Here is a 25,941-nt window from a genome sequence, read left to right as displayed (position 1 = left end):
TCATCTTTAAATTAAATGCTGCCAATAAGGAATAATAGAAATCACCGCTGCTTTCTAACTTTGACGAACTAAAGTTTTATTGGGTGAAAAAAAAATGATCGTCCGTGACAGATACACTTAATCAGCAGTATGTGCGACCCACGATGTGTGAGTTTGAGTATTTGTGTTGTGTACGCGCGTGTTTGGTTTTCTCAGTGCTACAATAAAAACAGACCTCAGTTATTTGTGAAGCAGGAATATTCTGATCATTCTGGTCCCTGATCACTGATAAACATTCAGAAGAAACAGCGCTATTCCAGTGTTTTCCTCCATAACATCCTTTCAGCAAACAGGACTAAGTTCCTTGCTGAACCAGATCGCCCTTTAATGAAATGCTGCCAATACGGAATAACAGAAATCACCGGGCGGCTTTGGTCAATGATAAACCAGCGTCTGTTGAGGTGAAAACATGGGAGGTACTGCGGTTGCACTCAATGCTTCCTGGTAACTCAGCTTTTGAGAAGAATCTGTTTTATGGGGTGAAAAAATAATCGTCCTTGACAGATACGCTTAATCAGTAGTACGTGCGACCCACGATTTGTGAGTGTGAGTGTGTGTGTGGCGTATGCGTGCTTGTGTGTGGTTTTGTTAGTTTTACTATAAAAATAGTTAAACATCAGTTATTTGTGATGCGGGAATATTCTGGTCATTTTGATCCCTGATGAACATTTAAAGAAACAGAGCAACTCCAGTGTTTTCCTTCATAAAATCCTTTCAGCAAACAGGACTAAGTTCCTTGCTGAAGCAGATCGCCCTTTAATGAAATGCTACCAATACGGAATAACAGATGTCACCAGGGCTTTCCACCAATGATAAACCAGCGTCTGAGGAGGTGAAAAAATGGGACGTACTGTGGTTGTGATTAATGCTTTCTAGTAACTCTGCTTTTGAGAAGAATCTGTCATGGGAGGGACAAGAGGGAGCGAGTGAGGCGGGTACAATGAGCCGGGGCGGGACGGAGCGAGGCGAAGAGGCGGTATCTCGCGAGTGTTTTAAATAATGAAAGGAAAAAAGTGCTTTGAAATCGAGGGCCCCAACAAATAGGGCTTACGAAACAAAAGCGCGACAGACAAGCGTATGCTGCTTGTATAAAATGTTCACAATAATTACAACAGTGTTGAAGCAATGATGAAGCAAAAGGGAGATGCTAAACATGGGTGACCGCGTTGTGCCTGCCCATAAATCCCAACCAATGTATATATCTGAACCGATCTATCTGAACCAATATATATATCAGAACGGATGTATCTGAACCGATGTATATATCTAAACCAATCTATTTTAACCAATATATATATTTAAACCAATGTATATCAACCAATATATATATCTCAACCAATGTATATATTTGAACGGATGTATTCAAACCAATGTATAAATCTGAACGGATGTATTCAAACCGATGTATATATCTCAACCAATACATCCCAACCAATGTATATATTTGAACCGAAATATATATCTGAATGGATGTATTAAAACCAATGTATATATTCAAACCAATGTATCTGAACCGATATAAATATCTGAACCAATGTATATATTTACAAACCAATCTTTTTTCCTGAACGCCCCTCATAATATATATATATATATATATATATATATATATATATATATATATATATATATATATATATAGTAGATGCCCCAGAGAACGGCCTGCCCAGGTCGGAAGTGAACTCCTTATCCGTCCGGGATGCCATAATGGTAGGATGGAATAAAGGGGGCAGTACCCAGTCAGGATGCCTCATGTTATGATTCCTGTCCTGATTGGGATGCCTGAAAGCTACTTGAATCGGCGAAAGACAACAAAAGAGAGCAGTCCATCCTCCATTATACTAGGTGGCAGTGTCCCTCATATAAAGTCCAAGTCTGGACACCCGCAGGGATGCTTGGGAATTGGAGTTCGGAAGTGCAGCTCTTTAGGGATCCCTGGGGGATGATAGGGGTGCTGCCCTTTGACCTCCCTGGCTTTCTTATAACCTGGATGTACTTCCAACTGGCCACTCCATGTCACTGTAGTGCTCCCAGGTCCACCTTAAAAGGGAGTCTGAGTTGTGAGGCGACGGGCAAAGCTCATTGGAGGAGGAAAGAGAAATAGAAAAGGAGAAAGAAAGCAAGCAAGCATTTAAAGTCTGTGTATTGGCTGGATTAATTGTAATTTGGAGCTGCGTGGTTTAAAGAATATTTTATTTGAACCTGAGTTGTGTTGGGTTGGCTGTGTTTAGGGGCTCGCTAGCACCCCCAACTGGTCACTCTATATATATATACCGTATATATATATATATATATATACAGTGGAACCTCTAGATACGAGTTTAATTCGTTCCAGCACTGAGCTTGTATAGCAAATTTCTTGTATCTAGAACAAAACTTCCCCATTGAAAATAATGGAAATCCAGTTAATCTGTTCTGCACCCCCAAAAATATCAACATAAAAATAAATTTTTCTAACAAATAACACTGATAAATAAGTGTGGATACACTTTGTCTGCGGAGCGTCAGGTGATCATAACTGAGCTGATGGTTCTTCTCTCTCGCGCGCCCCCCTCTCTCTCTCCTTATCTCTCTTGCTCGCTCACGCGCCCCCCCCCTTTTTCTCTCCTTATCTCTCTTGCTCGCTCGCGCGCCCTTCCCCCCCCTCTCTCCTTATCTCTCTTACTCACTCGCTCACGCACCTCTCTCCTCTTGAGGGTAGAGAAAAGCCAAGCAAAATGACACCTTTTATTGGCTAACTAAAAAGATTACAATATGCAAGCTTTCGAGGCAACTCAGGCCCCTTCTTCAGGCAATATGTAATCAAAGCTTGCATATTGTAATCTTTTTAGTTAGCCAATAAAAGGTGTCATTTTGCTTGGCTTTTCTCTACATTCATAATGGGTAACACGGTACAACAGCCTAGTACTCCTCTTGAGGGCAATCGTCTCCTATTCTCCGTCTGCATGTCCGCAATATTTTTGGATACGCTTATACGGCGAACTGCTACAGCGAAACAATGAAATCACAAGTGCAGAAACGCATAGATCCTCACGCTATGGGAGAACAAGGAACACTGAGTAAGCTGACAGGGCTGGCAGCGTCAGTTTGGGTGAATCCCCGAGTCGAGGTGGATTGGGACTCGCGTCACGCATAACCACAGCCTGGCTCGTGGCTCGTTCTGTGAGCCAATGCTCATATTTAGATCCGAATTTTTCGCTCATACTTTCCTCTTATCTTGAATTTCTCAGTATACAGAGGTGATCGCTTCTGAGATTCCACTGTATATATATATATATATATATATATATATATATATATATATATATATATATATATATATAGTGAGACTTGCCCGACACCCCAGTTGGAGACCTCATCTTTATAAAAATCACACTTTTATTACACACCTCCAAATACAGAAAATAAAGTCCAAAACACAGTACACAATGCTCACAGCAATAATCACCACTCTATGGGCTTCTTTCTCTCAGTCCTTGGCCGCCTGTCTCCTCCAGGGGAGCTTCGTCCAGTTCCCACTCCCGACTCTCGCTCCCAGATTGCTGGAAGGCGGCGCCTTTTATTTCTGCCCGGATGTGCTCCAGGTGTCTAATGACGTCCATCCACCAGGAAGTGCTGCCCTTTGCCCTGGAAGCACTCTGGGCGTCCCTGGCAGGTTCCTCTGCCATCTTGCTGAGTGTGGCGGAAGTAACTATTTCCGAGTCCTACAAGGCTTGAGGCGCCCCCTGGCGGTGGCCACGGGTCCCAACAGGCCAGAAGTTCTTTGTTCTTCTCCCGTGGTACTCTACTGCTCCAGGGCAGTTGCCCCCTCATGGCCCGGAAGCTATTCTTGCTACTTTCCGGTCCTTTTAGGCGTCCCTGCCGGGTCAGAACCCCAGTCGTCTGTGACAATATACACACACACACACTCACCCACTGAGCATATTCTTAGGATCACTATAGTAATACTGAGTAGGAACTCCCTTTGCTGTCATAACAGCCCCAGTTCTTCATGGCATTGATTCCACAAGATCTCTGAAGCATTCCTGTGAGATTCTACTCAATGTTGACTTAATTGCAAACACAATTTTTTTAGATATGTCAGCTGCACATTCATGCAGCGAATCTCCTGCCCTACCACAACACAAAGGAGTTCTACAGAATTCAGATTATGCCATGTACATAAAACCAGATTGAGACATAGTGCATTATCATGCTGGAAGTAGCCATTAGTAGATGGGTAAATTGTGGCCATTAAGGAACACAAATGGTCAGCAACAATACTCAAATAGACAGTGGCATTCAAGCAATGATTGATTGTTACTAATGGGCAGAATGAGTGGCAAGAAAAAATTCTCCTCAGCATTACACCACCAGCATCGGCCTGGACTGGACACTTAAGGCAGTGAGCCTCTATTATCTGCGTGCTGCAGCATAAAATTCTTGGTTCATCAGACCAGGCTGTCCCATTTTGGTGAGCTTGTGCTGAAAGCAGCCTCAGCTTTCTGTTCGTGGCCGACAGGAGTGGGACCCAATGTGGTCTTCTGCTGTTGTAGCCCACCTGCCTTAAGGTTTAACGTGTTGTGCATTCTGAGATACTTTTCTTCTTATCACAGGTTCTCATCTGACATTGATATCAACAAGATATTTCTGTCCGCAGAGCTGCCGCTTTCTGGTAGTAGTTTGTTTTTCGCACCATTTTGAACAAATGCTACAGACTATTGTTCATGAAAATCCCAGGAGATCAGCAGTTACAGAAATATTCAAACCAGCCTCTCTGGCAGCAAGAGTCATGCGATGATGGAAATCACTAAGATCACATTTATTTTTTTCCATGTTCTGGTGTTTGATGGGAATATGAACTGAAGCCTTTGACTTGTATCAGAATGAGTTTATGTATTGCATTACTGCCACATGATTGGCTGATTAGCCAATTGCATGGTAAAGAAAGGTGTATACTGTAGACGCTCCTAATAATTTGCTCATTGAGTGTGTATGTATAGTATATATGGAAATACATATTATATATGATTGTGAACATATGTGTTGCCCTGTATTTATATTTTTTGTGTCTCTTTTGCTGGCATTGTGTTATTGTCACTGTTCTAAAGGAGCCTGGCAAAAAAGAATTTCACTGCTCTTTCTACATATGACACTGAACTTGAACTCAATGTAATGCAGTGGCATCCTTAACATTCTTCCCTAATAAATTCTTTGCTTTCACTCTTTTTCAAGGTCTTAGTGATTCTTTGTCAAGAGAGTGTGCGCCAGCATGACAAGACAGGGGAGTCGGCACTTCTTTTCATCTTCTGGCTTCTCTCAATATTGTGTGGGCTCTTTCCTTTCCAAACATTACTGAGAATGGCACTCAATCAGGTATGCAACCTTAATGTCCCACTGAAAAAAAAATCAACAGCAGATTGATCAAATGAATATTTCAGATTCTCTGACGGTTTGAATGGTGGCATAGGGGTTCATTCTTCTGCCTTACAGTTACGGAATTATGAATTTGGCCTGATTATGGACTCTGTGGAGTATGAATGGTTCTGTGGTTTTCCCTTCAGCACCCCAATGGCATGCAGGTTAGGTATACTAGAGAATCTAAACTGGCCACATATGAAGGAGTACAGGAGGCTGAGTGAACTGGTACATTGTCCAAATCTCTTGGGATAGTCTCTCACTAGTACCTTCCCCATAACTCTATATTAGACTAAATGGGATCAGACAGTGAATGAAAGAGTAGAAGAATTAAAACCTCAGACAAGGATGCCCCTTGTCACCACTACTTTTTTCAACCGCCATTGAGCCACTGGCAGTTAACTGTTGAAATGCTTATCAGAAAAGGAGATTATCAGAGAAGGAATTGAACAGAAAATTTCTCTATATGCAGATGATATGGTACTGTATATATCAGACCCACAAAAAATTGTGCCTGCAGTCCTAACAGCACTTTAAGAATTTTCAAAGATTTCTGGTCTCAGAATTAATTTGAATAAAAGTGTGCTCTTCCCAGAGAATTCTCAAGCATACAATATTAGACTGGACACCTTCCCTTTATAATTGCAGATCAGTTCAAATATCTAGGGGTAAATATCACAAGTAAAAAATTTCAGCATCTGTATGAAAAAAATTAAGCAAGACTTGCATAGATGGTCAACCCTTCATCTCACTTTAGCTGGAAGAATTAACGTTGTTAAGATGAATATCCTTCCTAAGCTTTTCTTTTTATTTCAGAACATTCAAATATACATCAATAGATAATTGTTTAAAGAAATTAGATTCAACCATAACCTCATTTATTTGAAATTTAAAACATCCACGTATCCAAAGAGCGACCCTGCAAAGACCAAAGGCAGAAGATGGCATGGCTCTACCTAACTTTCAATTTAATTACAGGGCAGCAAAGATACAAACTATAAAAACCTTGACATTGACACAAATAGATGAACCTACACAGGCCAGGGGCCTCATGTATAACGCCGTGCGTAGAACTCGCACTATAACATGGCGTAAGCACAAAAGCCGAAATGTGCTTACGCACAGAAAAATCCAGATGCAGGAATCTGTGCGTACTCCAACTTCCACGTTCTTCTGCTACATAAATCCCGACCAGCAATAAAAGTAACGCTCGTGCACACGCTTTATGTAATGCCCCAACTCCTCCCAGAATTACGCCTATTTGAATATGCAAATCAATATAAATCGCCCTTAAGATCAGCCTTCTGTGAAAAGACAATGAGAAAAGCATGGGGGGAAATGTAAGAATTTCAGCGAATACCAAGTGGAGGCAAAGGAAAAACATACTATTTGTTCAAATAAACCGTGGTATTGAAGTTGATCGAGTGACAGAGCGTTGGAAAAACTAGAAAGCTCACGTTCACAAAATCGCACGGTGCTGGAAATAAAAAAGAAGTCACATATCAAAGTCGCCGTGAAAAGCTGAGTTGTAGCCCACTGTCTGAGTGTCATATTAAAGCTTATTAGGGTACAGAGAAAAAAAGCCACACAGTGGGGAAAAAGCACGAAATGTCAACTTCAATCTCGACATTTCCACTTTAATCACGTAGTTTATTTTGTCATTAAAGTAGAACATCATAAACTTTATCTTAAAATCGTTTAATTAACCAGTTTCTCAAATCGCATCGTAATTAAAGTAGCACGTTAAATGCTTTTGTATTTGATCTTCTATGTGCCTATGTGTGTGAATCACTACTTGCTTCTTAAACCAGCTCTCTTCCTCCAACTGGACACAGAATCCATTACATTCGTGATATTACAGCATCTGTGAATAATTAAAATACTGAGATGTATACGTGATATAATTTTCATGATGATAGGAGTTAACGCACGTTATTAAACATGTGCTTCACTTCGATGAAATAATTTATTGCAGCAGTACTCAGGGGCGGCTCTAGTCTTGTGGTGACACTGGACAGAAGAAGAATCAGTGGCTCCTTCACCCGCCAATGTCAGTAAGGTAGCTTATGCACGGTGGATGGCCTCGTCCGTTGCAGACACTGCATAGCCACCTCATGCTCATGACACAAGCATTTAACTTTTGCCGAAATTTGTTGCTGCGTTTTTAGCTGTGTTGTTATTTTCTCTTTCTGTTTTATATTCAATATATATTGGCGTAGCCGCCCCTGCAGTCCTTGCTTTTCTTTCTCCAAATAACCAATCACCACACAATCAGCTTTGTAATAGACGTTAAGGCATCTGTAAGCTTAGAGCGCCGATTCTTCAAAATGTTTAAGGAACATTGAAATATCTTCATAGTACATGTTTAATTATTCTATCCTTCACGACAGACCCAGTGAAGAATATAGATTATTTAAATGAAGTTAAAGTTTTATCTGTATAATATAATTAACATATTTTGCTGCATTTCACCTTAAAATGAGGTTGTGCGATATTATAACTGTAGTGCAAGTTTACAGTGGGGTGATTGTACTTATAAGTACAAACAGTTCTACAAGGTGCAATTGATTGAGTGCATTTAAAGTTCTTGGGATGAAACTGTTTCTGAACCGCGAGGTCCTTTCAGGAAAGGCTTTAAAACGTTTTGCTGTGGCTGAGACAGCGTGTCCATGAAACTGTATACCGATAATTCTCTTTCCAATCAGCTGCTGCTGTGATTCACACTCAGATACAGTGATATAAATACTCCGAGTGGTACAGTGAGAGTAATATGGAAAAAGATGATCCGCTGTGGCAACTCCTAACAGGAGCAGCTGAAAGAAGAAGAAGAAGAAGAAGAAGAAGAAGAAGAAGAAGTGAGAGTAACAACGCTAAAGCAGTTATGGTATTTGGAATACTATGGCTGTTCCCTGGACCATTATATTGTTACAAGTTAATTACAATCAGATGCATTACACTAATAAACAATATGCGGTTAGTTTCAATGTATTTATAAAGCCGCGTCAGGAAAATAATGAGTAACCACACAGGAACAGTACCATTGCTTTGACGCTAGGTGCTGCCAGTCTGCAAAACCGAGCGGAGAACTTGCGTATGACAAGGTATGAGGTACCGTGGAAAAGTGTGTGGCTTTACGCCAAGTGTAGGTTTTATACATCGCGATTTGAATATGGAAAAGTTCTTACTCTCTAAATCACTTAGAGTTTTGTACATAGACAACGTCTTTGCATCCTACGAACATCCATCCATCCATTATCCAACCCGCTATATCCTAACTACAGGGTCACGGGGGTCTGCTGGAACCAATCCCAGCCAGCACAGGGCACAAGGCAGGAAACAGACCCCGGGCAGGGCACACGCACACACACTCACACACACCCACCCACACACCAAGCACACACTAGGGACAATTTAGAATCACCAATTCACCTAACCTGCATGTCTTTGGACTGTAGGAGGAAACCGGAGTAACCAGAGGAAACCCAAACAGACACAGGGAGAACATGCAAACTCAGCCCTACGAACAATTGCATTCCAAATTTAACTTTCCAGCAGCACCATTTGTTTCACTATCTTCAAATTCGAAAATTTGTTAAACAGAACCTACCCGATTTCCCTCATCTCCCACCTCCCTCTATGCTGGAAAAAATATTGGTCAATTTTAAGGACTCAGACAGCATTTCTCTGACATATAAAACCATTTTACAGTCCCTCCCTTTCAAAGATCCAAGAGGACAGTGGAAAAAAGATCTCTCACTCAACATATCAGAAAAGGAGTGGAAGGTAGCAATGTAGAGAATTCACTCGAGCTCCATATGCGGAAAGCATACAATTACTCAACTCAATATTATATATCGAGCACATCTGTCTCATTTAAAAAAAATGTTTCCAGGGCAAGATCCAACCTGCAAACACTACAATCAAGTCCCAGCCTCACTGAGTCACATGTTTTGGGCCTGCACCAAATTAACATCATTCTGGACCAAAATTTTTAAATGCCTTTCAGACAGCCTTGGGGCCACAATCTCTCCTAACCTATTAACAGCTGTGTTTGGTGTTCTTTTAGATAGGCTTGAAGATGAGAAGGACAAACAAACTGTGATCACCTTTACTACACTATTGGCATGTAGACTTATCCTGCTAAACTGGAAGAATCCTAACTCTTCTCTTTTAAGTAAGTGGGTAACTGATGTTATATGCTATTTAAAACTGGAAAAAATCAAATTCGCACTTAGAGGATCTTTGCAGAACTTTTTCAAAACCTGGCAGGATCTAATGAATAATATTTTAGAATAAGCTCTTAAAGCACCGAGGGAGCAGAATATCTTCCCATTTCTTTTTCCTCTCCATTTATCTTTATCTGCTTATTAAACTCATCAGTTTATGTATTTTAACTAGCTTTAAGTTTTACTCTGTTGACCATGCTCTCTTTCTCAGGGGTGGGGGTTGATTTGTTTTCAGTCCTATCTTTGTAAAAAATGATCTACTTGTATGGAATGATTACAATAAAATCAATAAAATTAAAAAAACAAAAACAACTCTGAGGTAGCTTCAGTTCTCATACTGAGAGGACTGACTCTTGGGAAACCTTTTTTTTATTTCTTATGTGTATTAATGGAAGATTTTTTTTTGTTGTTGAATTTATTAAAACAAGTAACATTCTACACAAACAAGTCAAACTTAAATTTAAATTCAATTCAACCCCCACTCTAAAGAGAGGAAGGCCAACAGCCAGAGTAAAAATTTAAGCATAGAAAAGAGGGAAGAGAATCCTTTTACACACAATAACAGCTAATTTGAAAATGTTATTTATTAGATCCTGCCAAGTTTTTAAAAAGTTTTGAACTCATCCTCTAAGTGAGAATTAGATTTTTTCCAATTTCAAATGGTATGTAACATCAGCTACCCATTGACTTAAAAGAGGTGGGCAACCTGAATGAGATAAGTCTACGTGCCAATAGTGAAGTAAGGGTAATTACAATTTCTTTGTCCATCTGAGAGTACACCAAACACAACTGTTAATGGATTAGGAGGGATTGTGACTCCGAGGCTGTCTGAAACGCATTTGAAGATTTTGGTCCAGGATATTGCTAATTTGGTGCACACCCAAAACAGGTGGCCCAATGAGACTTGAGCTCGATTACAACGTTCACAGGTTGAATGTTGCCCTTAAAATATTTTGGACAATTTTAAATGAGATAGATGTGTATTCTTTTAACCCAGCCACAGGGGATGCACAAACCAGTCCCAAGCCTGGATAAATGGGGAGGGTTATGTTAGGAAGGGCATCCGGTGGAAAATTCTGCCAAGTCAATATGCGGATAACAATAAAAATTTCAATACCAGATTGCTCGAGCCCTGGGTTAACAACGACCGCCACAAGTACTGTTAGTCAACAGAGTGCTGGCGGAAACTGGGCTACTGTTGGCCGAAGAAGAAGAAGAGGGGGGAGACATGTCCGGAGGCAGGAGGAGAGGAGGAAAGTAAAGAGAGTGGAACTGAGGATAGGAACTTTAAATGTTGGCAGTATAACTGGTAGGGGGAGAGAGTTAGTGGATATGATGGAGAGAAGGAAGGCTAATATATATTGTGCGTGCAAGAGACTAAATGGAAGGGGAGTAAGGCCAGGTGGATTGGAGGTGAAATGAGTGTCAGGCAGAGTAATGATTATGAAGCTGGAAATTGAAGGTATGATGATAAATGTTGTTAGTGCATATGTACCACAAGTTGGGTGTGCAATGGGTGAGAAAGAAGATTTTTGGAGTGAGTTGGATGAAGTGATGAACAGTGTACTCAAGGGACAGAAAGTGGTGAGTGGAGCGGATTTCAGTGGGTATGTTGGTGAAGGGAACAGTGGAGACAAGGAGGTGATGGATAGGTATGGTGTCAAGGAAAGGAATGAAGATGTTCAGCAGATAGTGGATTTTTCCAAATGGATGGACATGGCTATGGTGAATACATATTTTAAGAAGAGGGAGGAACATGGGGTTACGTACAAGAGTGGAGGAAGATGCACACAGGTAGATTGTATCCTATGCAGAAGAGTCAATCTGAAGGAGATTGAAGACTGCAAAGTGGTGGCAGGGGAAAGTGTAGTTAAGCAGCATAGGATGGTGGTCTGTAGGAGGACGTTGGAGATCAAGAAGAGGAAGTGAGTGAGGACAGAGCCAAGGATCAAATGGTGGGTTAAAAAAGGAAGACTGCAAGATTGAGTTTAGGGAGGAGGTGAGACAGGCACGAGGTGGCAGCGAAGAGTTACCAGACCAGCAGATGTAGTAAGGGTGACAGCAAGAAGGGTGCTTGGCGTGACATCTGGAAAGAAGAAGGAGGAAAAGGAAACTTGGTGGTGGAATGAGGAAATACAGGAGAGTATACAGAGGAAAAGGATGGCAAAGAAGAAGTGGCATAGTCAGAGAGATGCAGAAAGTAGACAAGAGTACAAGTAGATAAGGCGCAAGGTGAAGAGAGCGGTGGCAAAGGCTAAAGAAAAGGCGTATGATGAGTTGTATGAGAGGTTAGACACTAAGGAGGGAGAAAAGGACCTGTATTGATTCGCTAGACAGAGGGCTGAGCTGGAAGAGATGTGCAGCAGGTTAGGGTGATAAAGGATAAAGATGGAAACGTACTCACAAGTGAGGAGAGTGTGTTGAGCAGATGGAAAGAGTACTTTGAAAAGAACAAGAGAAAGAAGAAGTTGGATAATGTGGAGATAGTGAATCAGGAAGTGAAACGGATTAGAAAGGAGGAAGTAAGGACAGCTATGAAGAGGATGAAAAATGGAAAGGTCGTTGGTCCAGATGACATACCTATGGAAGCATGGTGGTGTCTAGGAGAGATGGCAGTGGAGTTTTTAATCAGATTGTTTAATGGAATCTTAGAAAGTGAGAGCATGCCTGAGGAATGGAGAAGAAGTGTACTGGTGCCCGATATTTAAGAATAAGGGGGATATGCAGGACTGCAGTAACTACAGGGGAATAAAATTGATAAACCACAGCATGAAGTTATGGGAAAGAGTAGTGGAAGCTAGGTTAAGAAATGAGGTGATGATTAGTGAGCAGCAGTATGGTTTCATGCCAAGAAAGAGCAACACAGATGCAATGTTTGCTCTGAGGATGTTAATGGAGAAGTATAGAGAAGCCCAGAAAGAGTTGTATTGTGTCTTTGTGGACCTGGAGAAAGCATATGACAGGGTGCTTCGAGAGAAGCTGTGGTATTGTATGAGGAAGTCGGTAGTGGCAGAGAAGTACATAAGAGTTGTACAGGATATGTATGAGGGAAGTGTGACAGTGGTGAGGTCTGCGGTAGGAGTGACGGATGCATTCAAGTTGGACGTGGGATTGCATCAGGGATCGGTTCTGAGCCCTTTCTTATTTGCAATGGTGATGGACAGGTTGACAGATGAGATTAGACAGGAGTTCCCATGGACTATGATGTTTGCTGATGACATTGTGATCTGTAGCGATAGTAGGGAGCAGGTTGAGGAGACCCTGGAGAGGTGGAGATATGCTTTAGAGAGGAGAGGAATGAAGGTCAGTAGCAACAAGACAGAATAAATGTGTGTAAATGAGAGGGAGGTCAGAGGAATGGTGAGGATGCAGGAAGTAGAGTTGGCAAAGGTGGATGAGTTTAAATACTTATGATCAAGAGTACAGAGTAATGGGGATTGTGGAAGAGAGGAAAAAGAGAGTGCTGACAGAGTGGAATGGGTGGAGAAGAGTGTCAGGGGTAATGACAGACGGGTATCAGCAAGAGTGAAAGGGAAGGTCTACAGGATGGTAGTGAGACCAGCTATGTTATAGAAAGCAGGAGACAGAGCTGGCGGTGGCAGAGTTAAAGATGCTAAGATTTGCCCTGGGTGTGATGAGGATGGATAGGATTAGAAATGAGTACATTAGAGGGTCAGCTCAAGTTGGACGGTTGGGAGACAAAGTCAGAGAGGTGAGATTGTGTTGGCTTGGACATGTGCAGGGGAGAGATGCTGGGTATATTGAGAGAAGGATGCTAAGGATAAAGCTTCCAGGGAAGAGGAAAACAGGAAGGCCTAAGAGAAGGTTTATGGATGTGGTGAGAGAGGACATGCAGGTGATGGGTGTAACAAAACAAGATGCAGAGGACAGAAAGATATGGAAGAAGATGATCCACTGTGGCAACCCCTAACGGAAGCAGCCGAAAAAAGAAGAAGAAGATATGTATGCTTTACACATATGGAGCTTGAGTGAATTTTGGTATGGCTGCCTTCCACTCCTTTTCTGAAATGTTGAGTAAGAGATCCTTTTCCCACTCTGGAATCATTGAACGGAAGTTACTTTAAAATATTTTTATATATTATAGAAATGTGTCCTCAAGACTGATCAATATTTCTTCCAGAATAGAAATGGGTGGGAGGTGAAGAAAATTGGGCAGATTTCATTAAGCAAAGTTTCTAATTTGGAGATAGTGGAAAAATTGTGTTGATGTGAGGTGAAATTTGGAGTGTAATTAATTGTTCATAGGATGCAAAGACATTATCTGTGTACAAATCTCTAAATGATTTAATCCCATATGTTTTCCAAACATTAAAAACTGTATTAATTTGAGAGGGTGGACAAAGGTGGTTATCATTTAGAGGTCCCAGAGATAAAATCTTCCCTGTCTTGAAGTGCTTCCTACATTGGTTCCATATTCTGAGGGAAAGAGGGACATTTTGGTTGTTAGTATATTGACGATAACTTGTATTTACTGGAGTACAAAGCAAGGAATATAAAGAAGTACTGCAGGATTTTATTTCTATTGTGGACCAGCCTGTGTGTGTTCATCTATTTGTGTCAATGTCCAGGTTTTGTTAGCTTGTATATTTGCCGCCCAGTAATAAAACTGAAAGTTAGGTAAAGCCATGCCACCTTCTACTTTAGGCCATTGTAGGGTCGCCCTTTCGATGTGTGAATATTTTGAATTCCAAATAAATTGGGCTATAATTGAATCTAATTTCTTAAAAAATTATTTATTTAATGTATACGGTGATGTTTTGAAATGGAAAAAGAGCCTATGAAGTATATTCATCTTTACAATGTTGATTTTCCCTGCTAAAGTGAAATGAAGGGTAGACCATCTTGTTTAACTTTTTCCATGCAGACAGCAAAATTTTGCTGACAATGAGCTTCGTATTTACTTTTGATGTTTAACCCTAGGTATTTAAACTGATCTGCAATTATAAAGGGAAGGTGTCCAATCTAATATTGTGTGCTAGAAAGGTCACTGGAAAAAGCACACTTTTATTAAAGTTAATTTTGAGTCCAGATATATTTGTAAATTCTGCTAGTGTTGTTAGGACTGCAGGCACAGTATTTTGTGGATCTGATATATATATAGTACTATATCATCTGCATATAGTGATATTTTATGTTCAAGTCTTTCTCTGATAATCCCCTTTATCTGAGATGCATTTCAAAAGAACACAGCCAAATGGCTCAATGGCAATTGCAAATAGCAGTGGTGACAGGGGGCATCCTTGTCTATTACCATTTTCTAGTTTTAAGTAGTCTAAAATAATGTTGTTATACAGTATACAGTAGTTTGAACCATGCACATATGTTCGGGCCAAACCCAGATTTGTGCAATGTAGTGAATAGGTAGTCCCATTAAACCATATCAAATGCTTTTTCTGCATTCAAAGATAATAGGATCTCTGGGATATTAGACTTTATGGAGGAATATATTACATTAAACAGGCATCGAAGATTGGAAGCTAAGTGTCTGCCTTTAATAAATCCTGTTTGGTCTTGTGATATTATCAAAGGAAGCACTTTCTCAATCCTTCCAGCTGGAACTTTGGATGGTATCTTAACATTAATATTCAGAAATGAAATTGGTCTGTATGATGCACATTGTATTAAGTCCTTATTTTTCTTAAGAAAGACAGTAATTATTGATTGGCAGAAAGTTTGAGGTAGAATTTTATTGTCTGTGGTTTCTATAAATGCTGCTAATAAAAGGGAAGCTAACTTAAATTATGTTTTTTTTTTAAAAATTCAGCAGTGTAGCCATCAGAGCCTGCTGCTTTCCTGCTCTGAAGTGAGTTTATAGCATCTAGTAATTCTGAGAGTGTCACAGGCTTATTCGAATCCTCTGCATTGAGAGTATCTAGTTGTGGTATCTGTTGTGCATCAAAACACATTAGATTGTGTCTTGTCTTCTTTAAACTGAGTAGAATATAAGGACTTACAGTAGTCTCTAAGTGTGGGCATTATATTTTTATGGTCAGTGATTTTACCTCCGTTTGCGTTAGTAATTACTGGTACTGAATACCTGGTTGTGGATTTGTTGAGCTAAGATCTTATTAGCCTTCTCTCCATGTTCATAGTAACGATGTCACAATTTAAAAATTAGTTGTTCCATTTCTTTTGTTGTCAAGAGGTTGAGAGCTGATTGTAAAGCCTGTCTTTTCTATAAAATGCCTCATTTGGAGACCTGCCATGTTCTTAATCTATTCTGGTAATTTTACTGATTAACTCTGGTGCTTTCTTGGTTTTTGATTTATTTTTCGTGAGAGAGATATGAAATAATCTGTTGTCTTAAAAAATGCCTTCAGAGTATTCCTCTGAGGATGCATTTGTCTCTAAAAAATCAATTTGCTTGGATATAAATTCTGCACAGTCCTCGTTAGCTAATAAAAGTGGGTTTAAGATGCCAGCTGCGAGATGAGTATGTGGGGCATAATGATTTGCGCTCAATCATCAAAGTGGCATGGTCAGAGATAACAATAGTGTTGAACTTGCAAGATTTGATTGTGGGAAAAAAAAAATATCTGTAAAGCTAGAAGAATTTAGAAATTCAGCATGCATGACCTGTATTCTGTTCTTAAACAGCCAGGATTGACAATTTGATAAAACTGAACTCCTCAAACATAAAATGAGGAAGATGTCGTGTCCACCTTTCAGCACCATGACACTCCTCTAACCCCATAAAATACTTCCAGTTCCCATTTTACAAATGCAAATTGAATACTGCAAAATTATTTTGATGAGCTACAGCATGTATACAGTGCTGTAGTGTAGACTTTTGCAGTGTAGAGGTGCAAAATAATTTGCTGTTGGGCTTCAAGGTTTTTAATTCTACAATGAGAAAATGGGGAGATGAAAATCATACTGAAAAATCGAATGAAAGATGAACATTCATTTGGTGTGATATGAAGAGAAAATGCAGAGTAGATATAGAAGAGCGATGGGTCAGGATGATGAATACAAAAGGCCTGAAAGCAGGGCCAATGCATGGGGTGAGGCACTTTGGTAAGGTTCACTTTTAACATTATGAAATAAAAACATAAGAGTTAATTATAAACCTTAAGAACTGCATAAACATCAAGTTTCTAATTTATTTATTTCCTTTAAGAACTGTGTGAAAAATGTTTATATTAGAAGCTTCATATTTTACATAACACAGATCATGCAGCATTGCCTTACTGTGGCTATTATACTTTACCTAATGTGAAATTATTTAAAAAGCTTCCTCTACCCGAGAATAGAAAAAGGTAAAGGTAGTGCAAAAAAAAGCCCACCTGAGAAGATGAAGGATAACATTTAAATGACAATAGTTATTCAGTGTCTTGTCTGTGTAGTAAGTGAGTTTGGTAGTGGGATTAAGGCAAAGCCTGACAGAATAGCAATAGACAGATACGTTTAGTTGTCATCATGAGAAATTAAATGTTTCAAAGTGAGCTCAGAGAGATCGTGGGTTGGGATAACAGCCCTGGCATAGTTCTTGAACCAGACCCTGAATGGGGCATCATAAACAGCCAGCAGTAAAGATGGTGTTGTGTACAGATGTTTATGCCAATCGCTTCTGCTGCAGAAGAAACTGAAGAGTCCGATGTAGTTCTGGATCCTGGTGAATATTGCTTCTTCCTGAACATTTTATCATTTTTGTCTTTAACTTTTTAGGGTGATATTCCTGACCTCCCTCGTTTTTGCCTTTTTTACATCTCTTATGGCCTCCAGTTCGTCTTGTTGATATTGTCTTCATTTGCGGATGTTACTGCTGAGAAAAGAGAGGCATCAAAAAAGGTAACCATATTCTCTTAAGGACTACACAGTCTAGGGTCAGGATCTCAGAGTTATAAATGCAGTTACAGATAAAACAAATAGTAATAAAAGACATTAGTGGCAAAAAAAACTGTATTACACAACAATAAAAGAATGTAAATATACACATGCAAAAAACCAATGGGTTCTTGTTTTTCAAAAGGCCCTCTGCTGCATATAATAACACAAGCTCAGGTTGTCTTGATCTGTCAGTATCCTGCTATAGCCTATTATGCATTAAAGATTTCTGCAAAAATTTTTCAAATCATAAAAAATCAAAATAATATGCAAACGACCCTTCCCAGAATGAAATGGCATCTTGTCAAGCAACAGATCTAAATAGACAACCCAGTAATGTGCCATTACAGAACCATTATTTTTAAGAGTGTAGTTACAGATGTCCACAGGAAAGCAGGAAGGAGATAATCACTTTTTCCTTAGCCATCCACAACCATAATAGCCATTTCCTGCCTTCTGACACTCTGCCAAATTGGCCAAGATGGAAGCATCATGGGTACTCCCAAGCCACTTTGCCATAATATCTATAAAAGTCTTTGACGATTTCCAAATCACATGTATGTTCAAAGCAGTGACCCTTCACAGCAAGTGTTACTAGGCTTGATCAAGATGAGTGTGTGAATGGATATCAACCACAGCCCAAATGATTTTACTTAAATGACATATAAGTGTCAGGTTTGTGAGGCGGCGATCGAAGACACAGGCAGAGAATTTAACGGTTATTCTTCTTAACTGTACTGTCTCTCTCCAAACATACTAAATGCAATGCAGAAATGTCTATCACCGTAGAGCCGCTACAGAAGCCTTAGAATTATTTTATCAATGTACTCCACGCCAAAAGAACCACAAAGTTCCTCTACACATTTTTCAATATCCCCCATATTACTTTCATGTTAACTAATCTTCACGTTATGTTTCCTCTTAATCTCTAGCTCAACATCCTTGCATTACACCACATTTCTTTAGTTTTCATTTTCCATTACTTTTCTTTTTCTTTGTTTTGTGCACTTAACATTTTTTATATTTTTGTTATTCAACACTTATAAGATTTTCTTTGCATATGTTTTACTCTTACTGTACATTTGTATATTATTTTTGCTTAATATTTCTTTATTGATTTTGGATTTTCTGCAGTGCTTTGGTAATTCGCTCTATTTTTTCATTTTGTGTTTTCACCTTTGCCTGGCACTGACTACGATTCTGGTTCATCTTATTATCTCTCGGTCTTTTCACATCTTATTGTAATTCCCGGAGACTCTGTCTCAACACATCACTGTTCTGAATCTGAAAAATTGTTTAAGTACTCTTAGCCTACCGGAGGTGGAGACCACTGTATACGAACAAGAACATAAAAATAATTTTGACAAGAGCATGCCATTCAGTCCAGAAATGTTCCTCAGCTCCATTTACTTAATTTATATGATAAAAGGTGATACAAAAGGGTTATTTATCATGTAGTTTTTATTGCTTTGTTCTGCATCATGATGGCTTTATTGTATTAATTACATACAGTACATTATACAGTATTTTTCTCATGTTGCATTCTCCAAAGTTTTTTCCAACTTTGAATTTATTCTATAATTTTACACTATTTATGATTTAATTGAACATTAGTGTATGAGAAACATTTTGAAAAGAACAGGCCCAACAAAACTCACCAATCCTAACTACTTAATTTCTCTAAAATATCATTGATATTTGAAGGTCCCAAAAGTACCACTGTGCACTATACTATTTGATAAGGTATTACATTCGGCCATGCTTGACTGTGTGAAGAAAAACTTCAAAACACTTTTTTTTGTGATGTTTACGCTTAACCAACTTCTGTGTCCCCATATACTTGTTGAAGAAATCATTTAAATGCTTTCATCATGTCATTGTGTTTTCTAATTTTTCTTGAGTGATCCCATATTCTATGTTAAGTGCAGGCACCATAGTGGTTGTCTCAGTGACTCCATTGCTCGTCATATGGTTCAGAGCCTATGATGTCAGGACTCTGCCACCATTAAAAATGTCAGCAAAAAATACCTAGCATTTAAGATTTTTAAATTATTAACGGAATGGCACGGAAAATTATTTCTAAACAATCTTCTGTTTAAAAGCATTCTGATGGACTTTGCTCTTTTCTCTTGACTCTGATCTTGGTTTTAGTTTTGACGTTCTGGTTAATAAATATTCTCAGGTACAGCCCTTTGCTGTCTCTATAGCTAATCCCTTTAACTACCAGTCTACCTTTGCTTCTCAGAAAGATCTGAACACAGTAAGATAAGAGCCATGTCTCTTTGAAGGTAGACAGAAAGACATCTGAAATCATGTTCTACATAGGTTTTGTTATTATAGGGTATTACTGATGTTCTTCGCTTATACTGTATGTTTGTACTGATGATTTATTGTACAAGTTTTACCAAATCAATGTTCATGAAACTGATGACACTATGGTAAGTAAAAATAACCAGAGTTTATTAAATGTGTCTAGTTTGCACATGTAATGATAGAGGCTGGATGGGTGACACTTTAAAGGACTTCACTGATTTAGCTGTCATATGACACATATGGGGTCACTAAAGAGACTGATGCTGTTGGTTGGTTGCCCTAGTTCACCTCTCCATTAGGACTGCTGTGGATGCATGATCAAGAAAAGAAACCAAAGGGAGGCCCTGAAAGCTACAGTACTTCCATTAGGCTAATCTACACAGAACTCCAAGTGGCCTGATGAAAATGTTAGATATTAGGCACAAGTCTCCAGGTCCTACTGGGGATGTTCCAGGCACTTAAAAAATAAAAAACAAGGTTTATAATACACCCCTTTCCCCACAGTCTTCTGTTGTGCTACACCTAGTGGACCCTGTCTTTTGAACCTCCTGCAGGAGACCCATGATATATACCCAAAACACCTTCATATTTCTGAGCTCCTAATCCTATACTTTAGGGTAAATACAGCAACCCTGAGCATCATCCTCTTGTTCTCACTATCTCTATCTTTTAATTGGTATTCAGAACTCATGACCATAGAGGCAACATGTCAAATAATTCGTAAATCAAAACATTTTTGCTGAGGCAAAGCTCCTGTTTCACCCTCATAACCCAGAAGAATACAGTATCTGCAAAACTGCTATTGCTGGCATGTTCTGGATAACCATATTATCACACCTATCTACCCTTGAAAACAAGACCCCAAGATACTTGATTCCCTTTACCTGGGGCAACTGTTCAACTGATACCTGTAGGGAGCAACCCAATCTTTTCTTGGCTAGGACCATGACCTCACATTTTAAGGATTCAAATCTAATCCTGACTTCATCACATTCAACTGCTAATCACAAGGGACAATGCCATCAGATACCAACTGAGATTTGCAAGTGGATACCCTCTAAAACTAGCCTATTCAAATGGTGGCCCACATGCCTCATGCCCATGGTCCCACCAGAATCACAGAGCAAAACCGAGGAAAACACCTCTCACAAGCCTTCAGAAATTCCTACATAAACTCCTACAATAGCACAGATCATGAATGCAAATCTCCATGTACCTAAGCAACATTCAACCCACAATGCAGTGTTTTGTTATGTGTCTAGAAGTGGTGGTAGTAGTTTATGATACAGTGATTTCTTTTTTGATGGAATGCAACCTCAGCCATGACAGCTGCTCATGGCATCGACTACATATTAAATGATTCTGTAATCGTGTGCTGAGTCTTAGTTCTATTCCACCAAAATCAAGTGAGTGCTAACGTGGGTTTTTACAAATTAATCTAATTGTTACTCCAATGACAGCCTTGTTACTGACAAGCACTGTCTCTGCACTTCTCTTCATACAATTGGTTGGTCCTCCACTCACTTGCTTCGATCCTGGGGATTCATGGTGATCATCATTGACACTCAATGCACAGAAGAAATTAGGAAGACTGCATTTGATGAAAGCATGCAAAAAATGTGGACTTTTCTTTAAAGCTCGATCAAATTAAGCACTGATTGCTTTGCGGGACTACATTACAACTTTTTTATAGAATGTGGAGCTTATTATTAACCTGTGGTTAACATTCTTCTATTTCAGAAATTCTGTATTTGTAATTTTAAGCTATCAATGATAATATTATGCATTTAGGTAAACACCTAAGCACATGGCGTAATGGCAGCGCTGCTGCCTGGCAATAAAAAAAATAATGGGTTCATGTCCCAGGTCTTCTCTGTGTGGAGTTTGTAAAGCACTTAAAGTACTGTAAAGAATTATTATTTTTATACTTGATGATTTATCAATTTCATATTTTAAACATTATGTTTTTTCACCAAATAAACAAAACTTGTAGTGCTTGGATTCCCTCTTTTTCTGTATACCATCACAGTACCTCAAACCTGATCCAAGCGCTACATACAGTATGTGTACCGCCACCCTTTTGTTTGCAACACACACACTGCTAATCACACATTGGTCATTTAAAATGAGCCTGTGTTCCCTCAGCATGCTGGAGACGTTGGATTCAAGTGTGCTAGTTACTGTTATCACTTGTTATGGGTTTGTGCACTTATAGCTTTCATAGCGTTGATGGCCTTTTTTATTGTGTTAAATGCACTTTGTGGTGTGCCTGGGTCATATATGACCAAAATGTTTATTTTATTTAAAAAGGTAAACAAATGTTATTGCTATTATTGTGCACTTTTCTATTTTTATGGACTTTGAGACATGCTTAGGTCAGAAGTAAGCAAAATATCCATTTTTATTTCAAAAGTGGAAAACATAATTGCTAGTACCTCAGATTCTGTTCAGTAATAGCTTTTTTAATGTTTGTATGCACTATTTGACATGCAGTGTCAGATGTAACCACATTTAAAAGGGAAATAATGAATAAACATTACTTGATTTTCAATTGATTAAATTGAGTTGGTTTAAAATTTGTTATTACCTGCTGCTTATCGGCTGCTGAAAATGTCTGGCCCAGCTAAATTTCTTGGTTTGAAAATCTGGCCCAACTAAATTTGTAATTGAATAGCCCTGCTCTAAACTCTGTAGCATGATTCAACTTAATGTCATGTATGTAATAACATACCCAAGAGTGTGTGTAAACTTTGTTTAGTTTACTTAGGAACCCAAAAAATAATGTTTTACAAAAATGTATATATTAGCTAACCAGAATAGTATGTGGTACTTAGGCATTTATTTGAATATAGCCTTCATATGTTTTATATTTTTCAGAACCCGGAAATGGTTGCATCTTATCTAAGTAGAATCACCTTCAACTGGTTTAATAGGTAAGAATGAACATTTTCCCAAATGTTGTACACACAGAGGATTTCAGTCCGCAATGCACACATCTGCCTGGACTGGTCTCAGTGTCCCTTTTATGTGGACTGTAGAAGATAAAACACCTCCTTTTGTGTTGAGCAGCATGGTGATTAAGGGATATAGACGGCCCCTCCAGATGGACGACTTGTGGGACTTGAATGACTATGATAAGACACAGGCAGTGTCATCCAAATTTGAGAAAATCATGAACCATCAGCTAAGAAAAGCCAGGGAAAAACACAGCAGACAGAAGAAAAATAAGCTTCATAGTGATGGCTCACTAACGAATGGTCGGACTGTCAGTCAGGATGTGCTGGTCATGGTAAGGAATGCAAAACCTTGAATTTGTCATGAATGTTGTGGGTTTCCTAATAGAGATTGTTAAGATGGTTGTGTCATAGTATACTTACTTTAAATCACTTTGCAGGGGTCAATAAGGAATCCTGTCCACTAAATTTTGAGATATATGATCTTGAAAATGTTAATTTAGAGCCTTACAAATGTCTTAGCAGAAACACAAAATTTTAAGTAGTATAGCTAACAAAATGTATCTGAAAATGTAAATAATTTTCATGGCTAGCAGTAAATGACATTATAGCACAATTTGATTTTAGGTGTATATTTGTTAGGTTACAGCCAGGGTTTGTTCCCAGGTTTAAGGTTTATTTTGTTGTTTTATTATTACCGTATATACTCACGTTTCAGTTCTAGGATAAGTCGGGGCTTGATTTTACTGCAGAATTTCCAGTATTTTATAATGTCAGTCATATGAGTTGAATGCGGAAAACTCACCCTATTGGTCCAAGAGATTATGATATGCTAACGCCCACCTGAGAGAGAACACTACCTTTTTTTCTATGTATTGTGCCTACGTGACCACACAGTAATAATCAAACTATTCCAAAGTAATTGTTTTGTCTTTTTTGTATCTCACACCCTCATAATACACCTTTATTGTAAGAGCATCCCTTATCTACAATGGAGCATTCGATCAGAAGAATATATGAAGCTGGTTTTAAATTAAAAGTCATTGAAGTGGTGAAAGAAATTGTCCTGTGAAATTGTGTCTAAGAAATTGGTGAGAGATTGGAGGAAGCAAGAGGATGAAAAAAAAAATATTAAGGGTCGCATTTTTGAATGGGTGTATAAGCCGGGGTCTGATTTTATGATCGATTTTTCGGGTTTCAAGTCCCGAGTATATATGGTATGTTTGCGATTTTTAATTATTTTTCATGAGTTTGTTTTTATGTAATTTTTGTTAATCTTGTTACGTATATTTATTATTTAGTATTTAGGTATTATATATATATATATAAGGTATTTGAATATGTCCCTTGTGTCCTGTGAATGGAACCCAAAGAGGTAGGACCACCATGACATTGCTACTGTGAGATCGCCCTCAGCCTTCATAAGGGGATCAAGGAGATGGTCCCAATAGAGTGTCACTGGAGTTTGTGGAGTAAAGATCTTTCTGAAAATATTGTGTGGGATTTACTGATTTTATGAACTTTTGCTACTGTTTATTGGATTTTGCTATTGGATTGTTGATTTGAATTTGGTTGCCTTTGATTCAATTTTTAGACAAAGCTCTTTTTGCCCTCATGTTGCCTTTCTGAATTTTTGTTCTCTTTTTTTGAATTTTTTTTGTGTATAAATTATTTTAGGAAAATTAATAATTTATATGGCTTTATTGCTTAGGTGTTGTCCTAAAAGCCAGGGGTCTGTAGTTTCCCTTTCCCTTCAAGGACATTTTTTTTGTGTAATTGGGACATGTGAAAGTAGTTAACTTTTAAAAGTCAGTGTCATATTTTGGGCCTGTGTAGGCCTGACATCCTGCTTCTTCAGCTTGGGGGTTGGCTGCCCTTTAGTGAGGCCTTTTCTGTGATTTACTATTGTCCTGGGACCTCATATTTAAAACCTTATTTAGATCTCATACAATAACTTTGGTTCCACTTGAAAGTCAAAAACTGTGTATGCATTTAAAAAGTTTAGATTTATAAAACCATACATATACCAAGTACCAGGCCAAGTTTTTTTAGTAAATCTCAAATCAACTTTCAATTATGCATGTGCGCACAAGCTTTTATCCACTCCCCACCACTGCCTGTTAGTAATCTTTGTATGGCATAAAAACACCTTTTTGGAATATAATAATAAGAAGAAGAAGAAGAAGAAGAAGACATACATTTGCCCATGTTCATGAGTGACATCTTAAATGCAAACCATGGAAGAACAGTAGAAAAATAGGCAGAAAATGAAACTATAATGAATGTGAACTTGAGGCATTACTGACTTAAGTGAAGGACTCCAAAACATTCTTATCTAATGGTATCTCTCTGGGTGTCACTAATAATAGAAAAGAAAAAGGATTGAGAGCAGCTGAGTGGAGAAAGCAATAGCAATGTGGTATCATGCAGGGCCCAGACTGCTGCCAACGCAAATAGAAGCAGATGGTATGTGCAGAAGTGTGACATAATAAGAGCATTCTTACTGGATTTGTAAAAAAAATAAAATCACTGCCAAATAAATGTCAATGTTTTGATACATTCGATGCACAACACCCAAACATCTGGATCATCGATGCACTCATCCTGGCCTGTCTCAAGTAGCAAAGACAGTCCATGTATCTGTGCTATGTTGTGCAATACTGCACAAGTCATCACACTGTGGCAAACCTTTGTGGGGCTGTAGAGCAGTGTGCCACCCTGCGTGTCTTAACTACTTTTTAATGAGCCAATGGTCTATTTTTTTAAATTTAGCAGATGACTTTATCCAAGGCGACTTACAAACTAAGTTATAATGCAAATATAACATATATAATAATTATCAGTTCTATCACAGATTGTGTTGCTGGAGTACCTTTTATTTCCTCTCTTGGGATGTACTCTCCATTACCTTAAAGAAAGATTACACAAGTTGTCTACAATTTACTAATGTTAATTTCAGTTCTACCTGGCAAGAAGTCGACCATCATACGTAGTCTCCTTCCCACACTAGTATTTGATCAAAAAAGAAAATAAGGGTTAAGGCAGGCTATCTGCAACATTATTAGTCAGACATATTTCAGCATCACATATTAGTTGTATATTAACTGAATAAAAGTATTTTCTACTTACAAAACCATGATAATTTTTTGATGGTGCCTTTGTTG

General features: G+C 38.7%; 1 protein-coding gene across 1 annotated transcript in view; it reads left to right on the top strand.

The window, feature by feature from the left end:
• abcc2 (ATP-binding cassette, sub-family C (CFTR/MRP), member 2) overlaps positions 1-25,941 on the top strand; it is a 174,423-nt gene that overhangs the window by 33,279 nt on the left and 115,203 nt on the right. Inside the window, exons 4-7 of the mRNA XM_039775026.1 lie at positions 5,254-5,394; positions 17,352-17,474; positions 22,701-22,756; positions 22,893-23,112. Coding sequence (XP_039630960.1) covers positions 5,254-5,394; positions 17,352-17,474; positions 22,701-22,756; positions 22,893-23,112 — 540 coding nt within the window. The remainder of the gene's footprint in view (positions 1-5,253; positions 5,395-17,351; positions 17,475-22,700; positions 22,757-22,892; positions 23,113-25,941) is intronic.

The sequence above is a fragment of the Polypterus senegalus genome, chromosome 1, assembly GCF_016835505.1.
Source record: "Polypterus senegalus isolate Bchr_013 chromosome 1, ASM1683550v1, whole genome shotgun sequence".
In the NCBI taxonomy this organism is placed as follows: domain Eukaryota; kingdom Metazoa; phylum Chordata; class Cladistia; order Polypteriformes; family Polypteridae; genus Polypterus; species Polypterus senegalus.
This window is presented reverse-complemented; position numbering and strand designations above follow the sequence as displayed.